At 44.6% G+C, this 13,679-nt stretch overlaps 1 protein-coding gene across 1 annotated transcript in view; it reads left to right on the forward strand.

Moving 5' to 3' along the window:
* The window catches only part of INVS (inversin), a gene marked incomplete at its 5' end in the record, with an annotated part of 338,003 nt that overhangs the window by 147,789 nt on the left and 176,535 nt on the right, over positions 1–13,679 (forward strand). The window contains 2 exon segments of the mRNA XM_081345332.1: positions 3,881–4,054; positions 5,364–5,531. Of these exon segments, the coding sequence (XP_081201458.1) occupies positions 3,881–4,054; positions 5,364–5,531 (342 nt within the window).

Below are 13,679 nucleotides of genomic sequence, written 5' to 3' on the forward strand. Positions count from 1 at the left end.
ATCTGCAGGTTATGCTACTGCACCAGCGCCAGCGCCAGCACCAGCGCCTCCTGCTGGCCAGGGTAGAATAGCAGCTCAAAGACAGTCACAGCCAGCACCAATACTACCGGCAGCTTCAATGCAACTGCCACATGTCCAGGCACAGGCACAGACACCACTGGTGCCCCCTGCAGGTTATGGTCAGATTGCACAACCTGCACAGCCAGTACCTCAATTGTATATTCCTCATCAAACACCTTCCATTGTACCACTGGCTGGTGATTCAAAATTAAAGAAGTCAGGACAGAATTACAGGGCATGGGTCAGTGAGGTTGGACTTTTGCTACGCAGAGAAGGTACTCACATGATGGTGTTTAATCCTCCTGCCCAGCCATGGACTCCTGACATATGGGACTTGGATAATAGAGCATGCACAACATTATTGATGTCAATGGACACTGAATTGCAGCTCACGTTTTCACAAGATGCAACTGTCCAACAGATTTGGACTCAGTTAGAGACATGTTATCGGCCTACATCAATTGAGCCTACATGTTTACTTTTGTCTGAGTTCCATGGTTCCAGGTTAAAACCTGGTGAACATATTGGAGCACATTTGACTAAAATGAAAGGTATTAGAAAAGAACTGGGTGAAAAAGGCTATCCTATTGATGATTTTCAAATGATCAGCATTATCATCAATTCTTTGAATCATGAGTGGAAAGATGCTATTTCCAAGATTAATCAAGTGCCTATTGCTCAACGCACAGTGGATCATGTATGCAGAATTTTAACCGAAGAAGAGGCACTTATGCAAGCTGCGCCACATTTATGCATGCGCCACATGCATCAAGAGCTTTGGCGAGGCGTGCCTTCCGTGGAAGGACCTACGTTCCAAGGATGCCAAGATGCTACATCTGCAATCGTGTGGGACATGCCACCCGGGATTGTCCCCAACAAGTTCCAGCGCCCGTCACATACCAGCCCAGAGGAACAGATTCCAGAGGAGGCAGAGGTAGAGGCGGACGACAAGGTCGTGGTCGTGGTTCCAGGCGTGATCCACAAGTTCCACTTGTCACATTGGTTGTGACCAACGATCCACAGCCTCAACCAGAGTACGACAGATGACTTCTTTGGACTTTGGACAGCGGAGCAGCATTACATGTTACCTACAGAAAAGAGCTTTATACAGAGATGCACGAGCCTGAACCTGAACTTCGTGAACTTTACTCTTTTTCCAATCATCCTGTTCAGGTCATGGGAAAAAGAACTGTTTATATTGAAGAGCTTGGTGCTCTCATTCCAGATGTTTACTATGTTCCGTCTGCCAGTAGTAATTTGCTTAGTCAGAGTCATTTGTCTAGGTTGGAATGGGCCGACTCAGTATGGGGTCTTCCTCACTTTCCTCATCACTGCCATATGGTTCCAGCATCTGTTGCACCTCAGCTAGGGGCTTCGCTTCGAGCTCAGCGGAAGCAGAGTTTTCAACGTCTGGATCTTGGCACGCCCAGTTGGTTCTTTCTCTCCCCCTCTGGGAGCCCTTCACAGTTTTGCCGCAGCAACAGGCACACTCCTATGTTGAGGATGAAGAGCAGGGCACTCCATAGCTCGATGACCCATCTGACCACACTGGTAGCACTTGATGGGAGCCCTGGCTGGCACTTGGGTGATGCTGGTGGCTGCAGAAGCTTGGGGATGTCAGCCATAGAGGCATTTCCCTTGGCCACACAATGGCTTGACTTCATTGATGTTTGACTTTTTGGGACGATCCAATTCGATGTCTAGCTCCACAGCTATATGGTAACACGTAATAGATTAGGGAAACCTTGAATGATGCAGGCTTGAAGTAAGTCATGATCTAGCTCTTGTTTGAAGTAATTGACCATTCAGGCCACTGCCCCAACTGATTAACAATTTTCCTGAATTCACCAATGTATTCCTTTGCAGGGCAACCTCTCTGCCTCAGGCGGTAGATTTATTTCTCAGCCATCAGGACTTGGGACTCATCTTCAAACTGACCCCTCAGTTGCTCCATGAATAGATTAATGTTGTTCAGTTCAGGAGACCCCTCATCATGGAGGTTGATTACCCAGTCAGCAGCTTCCCCCTCCAAATTTGCCATCACAGCATTCACCATCATAGCCCCATCCAGATAGGCATAAGTGTAGCAATCCAAATGAGCCCACACCTGATTTAGGAAGAAAGTCAGCTTTTCAGGATCCCCATCAAAAGTGAGCTTGATAGGAGGTGGCTCGAATCTTGGCAGGGACACCTGTACCTGCTTCTGATCCTGGGCCACTTGCTGTCCTGGGGATGTGGCCGAATCAGTCTCCAGAATTCTCTTGGCTGGGCTCTGGGACTGGCATCCCGAGGCCATGGCAGTGGGCTTGGCTGGGGTATGGGACTCAGTATCGCAGCTGGTGGGATATGTGAAGCAGTGTGGGCTCCAGCAGTTGGGCTGGAACTCCGGTAAGGGGGAGGCACCCTTGGCACCTCCCTCCTGGGCAATAGGAATTGTATGTTTTACCTCCAGATGGTCGAACTTCTTCAGCTGTTTTAGTGAGGGGCTGTGGACTGCTGATTGAAATCTCCATTCCTCAGAGTCGTCCCATCCCATCGAGCCCTTTCCTTTCTTTCCATCCGCAGATGAAGAACCCTAAGATGACAGCAATAAAAACTCCTCTCCAGTGGTTACAGGAGTACTCCTGCACTGAGGGGCAGCCTCGGCTTGGAAGAGGTTCACTAAGTCTGTAGCTCCTTCCTGCGGTACCAGCTTCCCAGGTTGGATCAACCTGGTTTTCGGCCGAGCCACTGCCAGTGACTCCTCTTTGGTGGCTGGAGCACCAGCCTGTGCTCCAACAGCCTGAGTCCCATTGACATTAGCAACAGTTTCAACTTTCTCCTCCACCTCAAGTTTTCACCGGGTCTTTATCGCTCTCCCAAAAGTGAGTGGGTAGGCGGCCAGGGACCAGCCCCCTGAGAAATGAAGTTTTATGAGACTTGGTTTAATGTCATGGGTCCAATTGACAGAGACAAATAAAGCAGAATTCCGAGGCTTGCAAATTCCTCAAAGAACATGTTTATTGATACAGAGTATCAGCATTTCAAAAGTGAAACCAATTCCCCAATACAAAGTTTAGAAATCTCACCCCTAAAGCTATGCAAGCAACTACATTTCCCCATTCAGCTTGTTGGCAGTCTTTTCATGAAAGGCCCAGCCTGCAGTTTCAGGAGCAGCCGATGACCTTGGTTCCCATGAGAGAAAGTTGAAGAGAGTCTGTTTTGACTAGCGCAGCACCTGGCAAACCCCCCCTCCCTCCATGCTACAGTATGTGGCAACTAGGAATGAGAAGGAAAAAATGGCTGCAGCCATGCTTATTCTAAAGTTGATATTATTATTGAGAAGGACCTCTCTTTCCTTTGTAGATAAAAGTCCCCAAACTTGGAATGTGTATGTGTGTGTGTGTTGTGCATGCGTGTGCTTGGCTGCTGACAGTTTGGGGAGGCGAGCTTGTGTGGCACCAATTGTCCCCACGTCGACTTAGTTGGTGCAACTTGCTCCCTATTGATCCAGCTGTCCCAAGTCAGCGGAGCTGGGCTGGCTGCACCTATCTGACCATGCCTACGCAGCCACGTCTACCTGGCCATACTGAGTCAACCACACTGAGTGAGCAGCGATGAACCAGCCAGTTGAGCTGACCATGCCTCCCCAGCCACATAGAACTAATCGCGGTAACTGAGCTGTGACTACCCATCTATGCCTACCCAGCCATGCCCATCTGGGCCTTTGAGGGCAATCATAATGCTGATGTGGCCCTCAGTGAAATTGAATCTGACGCTCCGGTCTAGCTAAATTTGACTTCTATCTCTTTTCCCTTCCCTCTTCCATTAAATTATCTAGGGCAATTATCGCTTTATGAAACTTTTACTTGCTCATAGAGCAAACTGGATGAAGAAGGATTTGGAAGAAATCATTCCTTTACACCTAACTACCCAGCATAAGAATCCAAAGTGCTTAGCTTTGTTGCTAAAGTATATGGCACCAGGAGAAGTAGATACACAGGACAAGAACAAGGTAAAAAATGTTTGGTAAATAGAGCTATCTGTTTGAAAATATTCTACCAAAACTTTCTCAGAAGGTTTAACCAGAGCAAACAGTTTAAAATAGCTGGTCTATTTTAATTGATGGAATTCATTTGATCATTTTTACATTAAAAATATATCTAAAATCAAGAATCATAAATCTAAATCTAGAAACTCTAGAGAAATCTGGAGTCAGTATTGTTCTGAATCAATTTTAACTTTTCACAAATAATGCAAAAAAATATTAGCAAGCAAGGAATTAATACTTTGCATTCCATTTCTGCATGTCCATAAAACAACTGAAGACTATAGTTGTGCAATTAGCTATACCAGATGCTAAACAGAAATTTGCTGTTTTCTATTAACTAAGTACTTATCTTCAATTGTTTCCAAGCTCTGAAATTTATGAAAATAATTATCTTTAAATAATTTGTTTCTATTATTTTAGTTTATTATTTTTAATAATTACAAATTTCCTGAAGAAATCTATTTCAGTGTTACTATTTTTATTATCTTTTTTCACTTTATATTTTCCCTCTGAGATGCAGGTTCCTACCTTTCTCCTTTATATACACTGTAAAATTGTTAAAGGTTTTTGAGTATAATTGAGTGTTGGAAAAACAATGCTTGTAGATTCATAGCACACTTTATCTGTTCTTTCAACAAAAACTAATGGCTGAAATATGTGAGCTTGTCAAGTCTCAAGAGATGTTAGTGAACCCTGAAACCTTTTGACATTTTTGGCTGGATTGTACATTGCAAGGTTTGGTATGTTATTTGACTGCTGGCATCTTTCTTGGTATGACCTTTGGAAGTGGTTTGCCATTACTTCCTTCCTGGGGCTAAGAGAAAGTGATTGGATCAAGGTAATTCCAGATGATTTCATATCCATGGCAAAACTAGAACTTAGTCTCCCAGTTTCTAGTAGCCTGATTTCTTAACTATTACAATAGACTGGTTCTCTAATATGTTACTTTCACTATCTTCATGAATCATTAGAGTTTCCTAGATCACAGACTGGGACCATTGGTTTAATTAATAGCAAAGGAGATCTAGCTATCTAGCTATCTATATTTCCACAGTTTATCCTCACAACAGGAACTTTATCAGATGTTAAGAGCTTGCCCGGAGTCATCCAATAAACTCCAAAGTAAAGTGGAAACTTGAACCTGGGTCTCATTGGTCCTAATCAAACACATTAAGCACAATGGCATAACTATAGCTACATTGTTGATTTCAGATGCAATTTATTTCATTTTTTATTTTAAAAAAGTATTCTTTGTGTCTACTGTTATTCTTAGCAAACTGCTCTTCACTGGAGTGCCTATTACAATAATCCAGAGCATGTGAAAATTCTTATCAAACATGATTCTAACATTGGAATCCCAGACATTGAAGGCAGAATTCCACTTCATTGGGCAGCTAATCACAAGGATCCCAGTGCAGTTCATACTGTCAAATGCATTTTGGTATGATTTTTTTTTCAATGTTGGTCATATGTCACACCAGAGATAATACTTACAATTGTACTTTATTTTGCAGTAATAGTCCATTTAGAATATTGAATAAATTTCTGAATCTTTACTTTTAGCAGTGAAAAGAAAAGAAAAGATTAACCAAAATGGTTATTTGTCTTGGCTATGGAGTAAGACAAAAAACTATGCAAATGGCTGCTACATTCTTTATTGTCTCATAGTTTAGGACTTGGCTAAATTAGCTATATAAGAAAAAGGTAGATTTATTGAAAACTACTTGATAAATCCAAAATTGCATTACCCTAAAGCTCAGAATTCTATAACCACTAATCGTACGCCACTCAAATAATTTAATGAATATCTGTAAAAGACAGAAATAAAGGTAATCCCCGAGTGACAAGTGTTCACTTGACGCTCATTCAAACTTACGCAATAAGCACCCCTTAGTGCTTATGAGCAAGTCCCAAAATTACAAATATTGCAGCACCACAGCAGTTGTTCACCCTTATGAGTGACCGCAGTGGCACTGCAATATTCAACTCTGGTTATTCCCTCCCCACCCCTACCCCAGGTCTCCCTAGGCACCAGGCCTTTAATACCTGGCGAAGATTGAGATCCTTCACTTTCTTGGCTGCTCCAGGCCCTCGGTGCATTCGCAGAGAATGGAGGCCTAAAGTAACATAAGATCACATGAGATCTGTTCTCTGCAACAGAGAATGGAACCAAAGCTGGGTGATGCTTCTGTGCCTCTCTGGTGGCCTTGATCCAGGTGCCGGAGGGCTTTTACAGGCCACTGCTGCCTATATCTGAGGCCAGGGGATGCTTCCATGGTCCTCTCGCAGCCTGCTTCGGGCTCTGGAGGCCTTTTCCCAGCTGATGGACAATGTGAAATTTGAGCGGGCCCCGAACAAGGAGTATATATCGGAGGTGGTGACCCTTTGAGAGCTGTATGCAACGAAATTTCATTTTGATGTATGCCGATTGGTGTACATTCAAAGTGACAATAAAGTTATCATCATCATGTTGATGCCGCCCGGATCTGAGGCCCGGGGATACTTTGTGGCCCTCTAGCGGCCTGATTGGGTGCCAGACACCTTTTTCCAGGCTGCTGCCACCTGGATCTGAGGCCAGAGGATGTTTCCACAGGTGTCCGGTGGCCCGTTTCTGGGTTGCAGCGGCCTGGAGAAGGTGTCCAGCATTTGGATTGGGCCTCCAGAGGGCTGCAGAAACATCCACAGCCTCAGATCTGGGTGGCAGTGGCCTTAAGAGAGCGTCCGGTGCCCGGATTAGGCCACTGGAGGGCTGCAGAAGGGCCTCAGGTGAAGGAACCATGGCAGAGAGGAAATGGATCTTTTCAAGGTGAGTCCGACCCTCCATGGTCTTCCTCACCGTCAGATGCCTCATGTTCACTTAACGAGCTGTGTGTGTCTTAATGAGCAAGGAAGTGATCCTTGTTCAAGGTACGAGATTCACTCCCACCAGTTTTCAAGTTACGAGTGGAATGGGCAGGGTCCATTATGCTCGTAACTCGAGGACTACCTGTACATTGTTAAATACAAAGTTCCTAAAATGTGGAAGGTGGAAAAGATTTGGAATTCTAATATGAACAAAAATATTTTAACTTAAATTATTCCAATAATAACAACAACAATATCAGCATTGACAAAATCCCCAAACTTGCAAAGGGCAGTTTTACTTGGAACATTATGCAGCAGTACGTTTAACTCCATCAAAATCCATCTATTTCATGTCCTTGGGAAGAACTTGTTAGGTAGATTAAAAATGCAAAATCCAGTGTAAATATCTGCTTCATTGTGCATTTGTCAATAATTTGTCAGTCTTCTGCTTAGTTTTTTTTAATTGTTCTGCAGCCAAATAAATTCTAGGAACAGCTTACAAATCTATTTATTCAAACATCCAATTTACCTGTATTAGGTCAATGACCTAATTAAGCATTTGCAAGTTTTTGAATTTCCAAAAATGTTTCAAGAACATGATGGTAGCTTGATTCAGAGATTACTGAGATACTGGCATTGTCAGGTCCCTACCAGAATGCTGCCATTCCAAGAGGAGGGGGAAGGCCTCCTTGGGGATTGAAGATGTTTCTATATTGTTTCTGCTTTTGTTTTGATGTATCTGTATTGGATTTGGGGAAGGGGGAATGAGTCCTCAGGGCCATCTGGTTTGACTCCTTTCCAGCTAACTCCTGTCTGCTACCAAGGTCATGGTACCAGCGAAGAACCTGTTATCACCTTTTCAGCTCAGAGTTCTCACAACAACTTCATGCCAGCAGATTGGCTCCAGATGGATTGGAGCAATGGGATGGGGGTGGACAATGGGAAATTAAATAAACATTTTTGCGTAGGAACTTCAAATTCCGCCTGACCTCTCTGCAATAATTTTCTCTCAGTAAAAGATCCTTTTGAAATAATGCTGTTTCAAGAGTCATGCTTTCCTGAGGAGATAGCGGAGATGGAATCTGCAAAGTGATCAACCCAGAGAGGCATCCGCCCTACCGATGTCTCAGAAAGGCAACGATCAAGAAGAAGTTGAGTGCTGGGGAGAAGCCTCTGCTAAGCTCTGCTAAGCACAAGTTCTGCTGGATGGACGGAGGAAGCTGCCAGCCTAGGGGACTCATCTAAGGCGAGATGATCCATTGGCATGGGAAAGAGAGACAACTGGAAAGAGAGGGTCACCCGAGGCAGAGGCTGGTATGGGTGGAGAGACAATCTGGTGGCTCTGGACAATGATTAGGGGAATGGGGAAGAACCTGACTATGCCAGCCTCATCATGAAGCAAGCAACCATGATGGAAGCCTTCCAGAACCTGAAGGCATGAGAAACCTTAGCCCAAATGATGGAGGACAACAAGTGACACAGTCGGTGAGCAAAGGAGAGAAAACATCATCCTTGAGCACTGCAGTGGGCATGGCTGAAGCTTTAGAAGGGGCAACAACCACCATGGTAGCGCCCCCTCAAGGGACTCTGGAGGAGCAAACATCCCCTGGGCTGGTGATGGTGGGGCTCACCAGTAGAAGCAAAAATCACCCCCCCTTCAGAGAGGTTCAATGGAAATCCTCAGCAGCTTTGTCCTTACTTACATGCAGGAGTACAGCCACAAGATCCCCACCGAGGGGGCCAGAGTCAGGGTCATTACCCTGGCACTGTAGGGGCCCGCAGCTAGATGGATGGTGACTCTCCATAACGTGAACACCCTGGAGCTGCACAATTTTAACTGGTTCATGACAGCTCTGAGACAAGCCCCCTGGTCGATCACAAAGCTTGAGATTGCATAAAGATTATGCAGCAAGGGTGCCACCCAGTTGTTGAATACACTGAAGAGTTCTGGGACCTGGCTTGCCATCTTGACTGGCCAGAAGAGATCCTTGTGAATTGTTTCAAAGATGGCCTGAATGATGACTTATACAGTGCCTCCATGACTGATGTGTGCTAGCAAAGGAAGCCGAAATCGACCAAGCCTGAAATAAGTACTGCTCCAGCAAAACATGGAAAAGATCATTCCCCTAGAGAGGAAAAGGGAGGCAGCCAAACCCCAGACCCAGCTGGTACGTTCCACTGCATGCTTCAAATGTGGAAAAGAAAGCCACCTAGCAGCCAAATGCAGAGCTAAGACCCCGGCAAAGAAGGAGTATGTGCCAAATGGGAAAGCTGCCAAGTCACAACCATGTGCAAAGGAGATGGCCCTGAAGACCATGGTGGTAATGGAGTTCAGCTCCTCACCAAAATGGAGGAAGGGAACTCTGACCCCACCAGAGGAAGACCAAGGGTTCTTGGACACCAACTATGATGACAATCCCTTGGTAAGTGGGCCAATCGCGCCAGTAACTATGCCTACAGAGTTGCATCTCCCTGGCACTGAGCAAAAAGCATCCCCTGAAAGCCCTGCTAGTCTCGGGATGTACCATATGTATGGTAAGTCCAGCCTTAGTAGAGAAGCTTGAGATCCACTTAAGAAGGCTAAAAACCCCAATTGCATTCTGCCAATTAGATGGGTTAATTGCAGGGGCATCCCAGCCACATTTGCCACCAAATACTTTGGGATGACAATGGGAGTTAACTCAGTAACTTTCACAGTAGCCCCTGGAATTGAGAGGCCATTCATCTTGGGGCTGGGCTGGCTGAAGAAATGGAACCCAAAGGTGGATTGAAGAAAGGGACTGTTGAACATCCCACTGAAAGGAAAGCCCCCATGCCAGGCAGTGCACCTTCCCCAACGGGCCCTCTGCCAAGAAATCGGGGTGACAGCAAAAGGGAAAGACTTGCAAGAGGCTTACTACTGCATAAGGGGATGAATGGAAGACCACTTTTAACTGCCCTCTAGGCTGTTTCCAGTGAGTCCTTCCTTCTCATTAGGTGGCCAAAGTATTTGAGTTTTAGCTTCAGGATCTGGCCTTCTAAAGAGCAGTCAGGGTTGATCTCCTCTAGGACTGACCGGTTTGATCGCCTTGCAGTCCAAGGAACTCGCAGGAGTCTTCTCCAGCACCATAGTTCAAAGGCTTCAATTCTTTGGCGCTCAGCCTTTCTTATGGTCCAGCTTTCACTGCCATACATTGCAACTGGGAAGACCATAGCCTTGACTATACGCACTTTTGTTGACAGGGTGATGTCTCTGCTTTTTAGTGTGCTGTCTAGATTTGCCATGGCTTTCCTCCCAAGGAGCAAGCGTCTTTTAATTTCTTGGCTACAGTCCCCATCTTCAGTGATCTTGGAGCCCAGGAAAATAAAATCTGTCACTACCTCCATTTCTTCCCCATCTATTTGCCAGGAATTGAGAGGGCCAGATGCCATGATCTTGGTTTGGTTGCCAGGACTCACTGGAGAAGAGCCTAATGCTGGGAAAGATTGAGGGCAATAGAAGAAGGGGACGACAGAGAATGAGGTGGCTGGATGGAGTCACTGAAGCAGTAGGTGTGAGCCTAGATGAACTCCAGAAGATGGTAGAGGACAGGAAGGCCTGGAGGAACATTGTCCATAGGGTCGCGATGGGTCGGAAACGACTTCGCAACTAACAACAACAAGGCTGTTTCCAATTTAAAATACTTCCCTTTGGCTTACAAGAAGCACCCACGGTGTTCATGCAACCGATTAACGACATGCTCCATGAACATGTATACAAGGGGGTCCTAGTGTATCTTGATGATATTTTAATTTATACTGAAATGAAAGTAGAGCTTGTGAATCTCTCAGGCCATTTTAAAGAAGCACCCAAACCCTGAAATTTGATATTCAAGCAGATACCAGCGATGTCCAGTGGGGGCCATGCTTCTACAGAAGAATGAGGAGCGGCAACACATCAAAAAAAGCTGACTGAAACCGAACAATATTGGGCAGTATAGGAGAAGGAGGCCTGTGCAGTAAGATGGGTTCTCCTGTCCTGTAGACATTTTCTAGAAGGGATTAAAATCCCATTCCAACTCTGGACTGATCAGAAAAACCTGGAGCTCTGAAAGTTAACCCCCAAACAAGTATGGTGAGCTCAGTACTTCCAGTGTTTCAACTTCATCTTAGGCTATTAATCATGAGGGGAAAACTTCCTGGCAGACTCTGTGTCGGGAATTCCGCAATACAGTAGCGCCAAAGTGGAAGCCTCTCCTCTCCTCACCTCAGCTGGCAGCCCAGGTGACCACAAGAGTGCTGCAGAAAGAAAAAACCCCTATGGATAATGCTACTGCAGCAGCATTTAAAGAAGCCCTGGAGGGAAACAAATGGTTTAGCAGCCACAAGGACGTCTGCTCAAGTCAGAACTGCTGGCCTGGATGGGTGGAAAACTGTACGTATCTGCCAGCCAGAGGCTAAAAACCATGCAAACCTGCCATGACTCAAAGTTGGTGTTGCACTTCGGATTCATGAAAAAACTGCACCTCCTCAAGAGACAGTTGAGGAGCCTTCGCTCAAAAAGGACATTGAGAATTATGTTTCCAGCTGCCCTGCATGCACAACCACAAAACGGAGGAAAGGAAAAATGCCAGGGTTACTTCAGTTAGTGGCTGAGCCATCAGTACCCTGGAGAAAGATTTCCATGGACTTTATTGTGAAACTTCCAGAAAGTGTGGGAAACATAGTAATTTGGATAGTGACTGATCTGTTTTCCAAGCAAGTACATTTCAGCCCCTGCCAGAAAATTCCAACAGCCAAAGGATTGGCAAAGATGTTTCTTCAGCATGTTTACCAACTACATAAGGCACTGCAAAGCATCATCTTGGATAGAAGAATCCAATTCACATCAAAGTTCTGGAGATCTTTTTGGACCTCCTAGGAACTGACCAAGGACTTAGTTCTAGTCACCATCCACAAACGAATGGGAAACAGAATGAACGAACTCTGTTCTAGAGCAGTACCTACGTTGCTTCCTTAACTACCAACAGGACAACTGGACCGACCTCCTGCCATTTGCTGAAGTAGCGTACAGCAACGCTGTACACACCAGCACAGGCTTCACACCTTTCTGGCCACGGGGCAAGATTTTAAACCAATGCCTGAGCTGCCAGCTAAAAACCCCACAATCCCCTCCTTAAAAGGATGGATAGATCAATTAAAATATACCTGGCCCATAGTGCGCAAGGCACTTGCAAAAGGCCAGGGCAACTTACAAGGCCCAAGCCAATAAAAAGAGTAGAGCCTAAACCATTTCACATTGGTGACTGAGTATGTTTGTCCACAAGGTTCCTACAATCCTTGCAGCCCTCAAAAAAGTTAGGGCCAAAATATGTAGGGCCTTCCCCCAGAAAACAAATAATTAACCCAGTCACAGTAAAGTTACGATTACTAAAATTGTTGAGAAAAGTCCACCCCATTTTCCACTGCAGGCTCCTAAAATCAGAGGTAGTTTCTCCCCTATGGCCAGCACCCCCTCCAGTTCCCAAACCTCTTAGGGCCATCTAGTTTGACTCCTTTCCAGCTAACCTCTGCCTGTTACCAAGGTCCCGGCACCAGAGAACAACTTGTTATCATCTTTTCAGCTCAGAGTTCTCACAACAACTTCATGCCAGCGGATTGGCTCCAGATGGACTGGGGCAGTGGGGTTGGAGTGGACAATGGGAAATTAATTAAATGTTTTCATGCAGGAACTTCAGATTCCGCCTGACCTCTCTGCAATCATTTTCTTTCAGTAAAAGGTTCTTTTGAAATAACACTGTTTCAAGAGTCATGCTTTCCTGAGGAGTTAGATGAGACAGGGCTTTATAGGCATATTGAAAAAAACAAGCAAGGAGATAATCATTGTTCTCCACTGTCCTCTGTTTAAATTATAAAATCCATATTTTTTTAGGTGCATAAATTCCTTTGTGGATAGAAATAGAAGCGAGATCAATTGACTTCATAAAGTATTAATTATGCTGGAGATAATCAAAGACAAATTACAGAAAAATATCAATGGAATTTTGTTGGTTATATAATGAGGGCAAAAGAGCATCTTCAGGATGGAACCAGCCTCTTCTTTGTGGTCCATCAGTTCTGAGGTAGCTGTGCATATGGATTAACAGTGAGTGGTCTCCTGGCTGTTGCCATCTCTTTATTATAAACCAGCTTCTCCCTTCAACCCAAGCCTCCAGACAAACAGGAGAGAATTAAACAGGAAATCCTCATTTCATCCTTGGTCTGGCTAAATACAAAAAAGAAAATCAAAACAAAAAATTAGAAGTCTGTAGCTCAGCCAAACTGAGATTGGTAATGAAAGGCCAGGATTGGAAGAAAAAATAAACTTTAATAAAGTTATCAAGAGAGAATAAATTTAAACATGCAACACTTTCAGTAGTTTTTTGTTTTTAAAAAATCAACCCTAAAGCAATTCTAACTAAACTAACTTTCAGTCTTGTCTAAGGAAAACCTCTCATCCAGATCGCCACCCACCCTTCTCACCAAAACCCACCACATCAAATTCTTCTGTCAAAATCTAATGGAACCCTTCTTTTCTTTTATTGGCCCTCAGGGATCAGGTGACTATTTTTGGCACATCAGATTGGCTTTTGATTTAAAAGGCAAGCTGCTCCTCATTACAGGTGGCCATTTTTTAAAAAAAGATTATATTTCCAACCTTATCCTTTCAGAAATATTGTTATGTTATACTATATGTCCCTGTAATCCTCAGATATGCAGGAAATTATTTAAGAAAAGTGCAGTTATG

The sequence above is a fragment of the Vipera berus genome (assembly GCF_964194415.1).
Source record: "Vipera berus genome assembly, chromosome: Z".
NCBI classification, from domain to species: Eukaryota; Metazoa; Chordata; class Lepidosauria; order Squamata; family Viperidae; genus Vipera; species Vipera berus.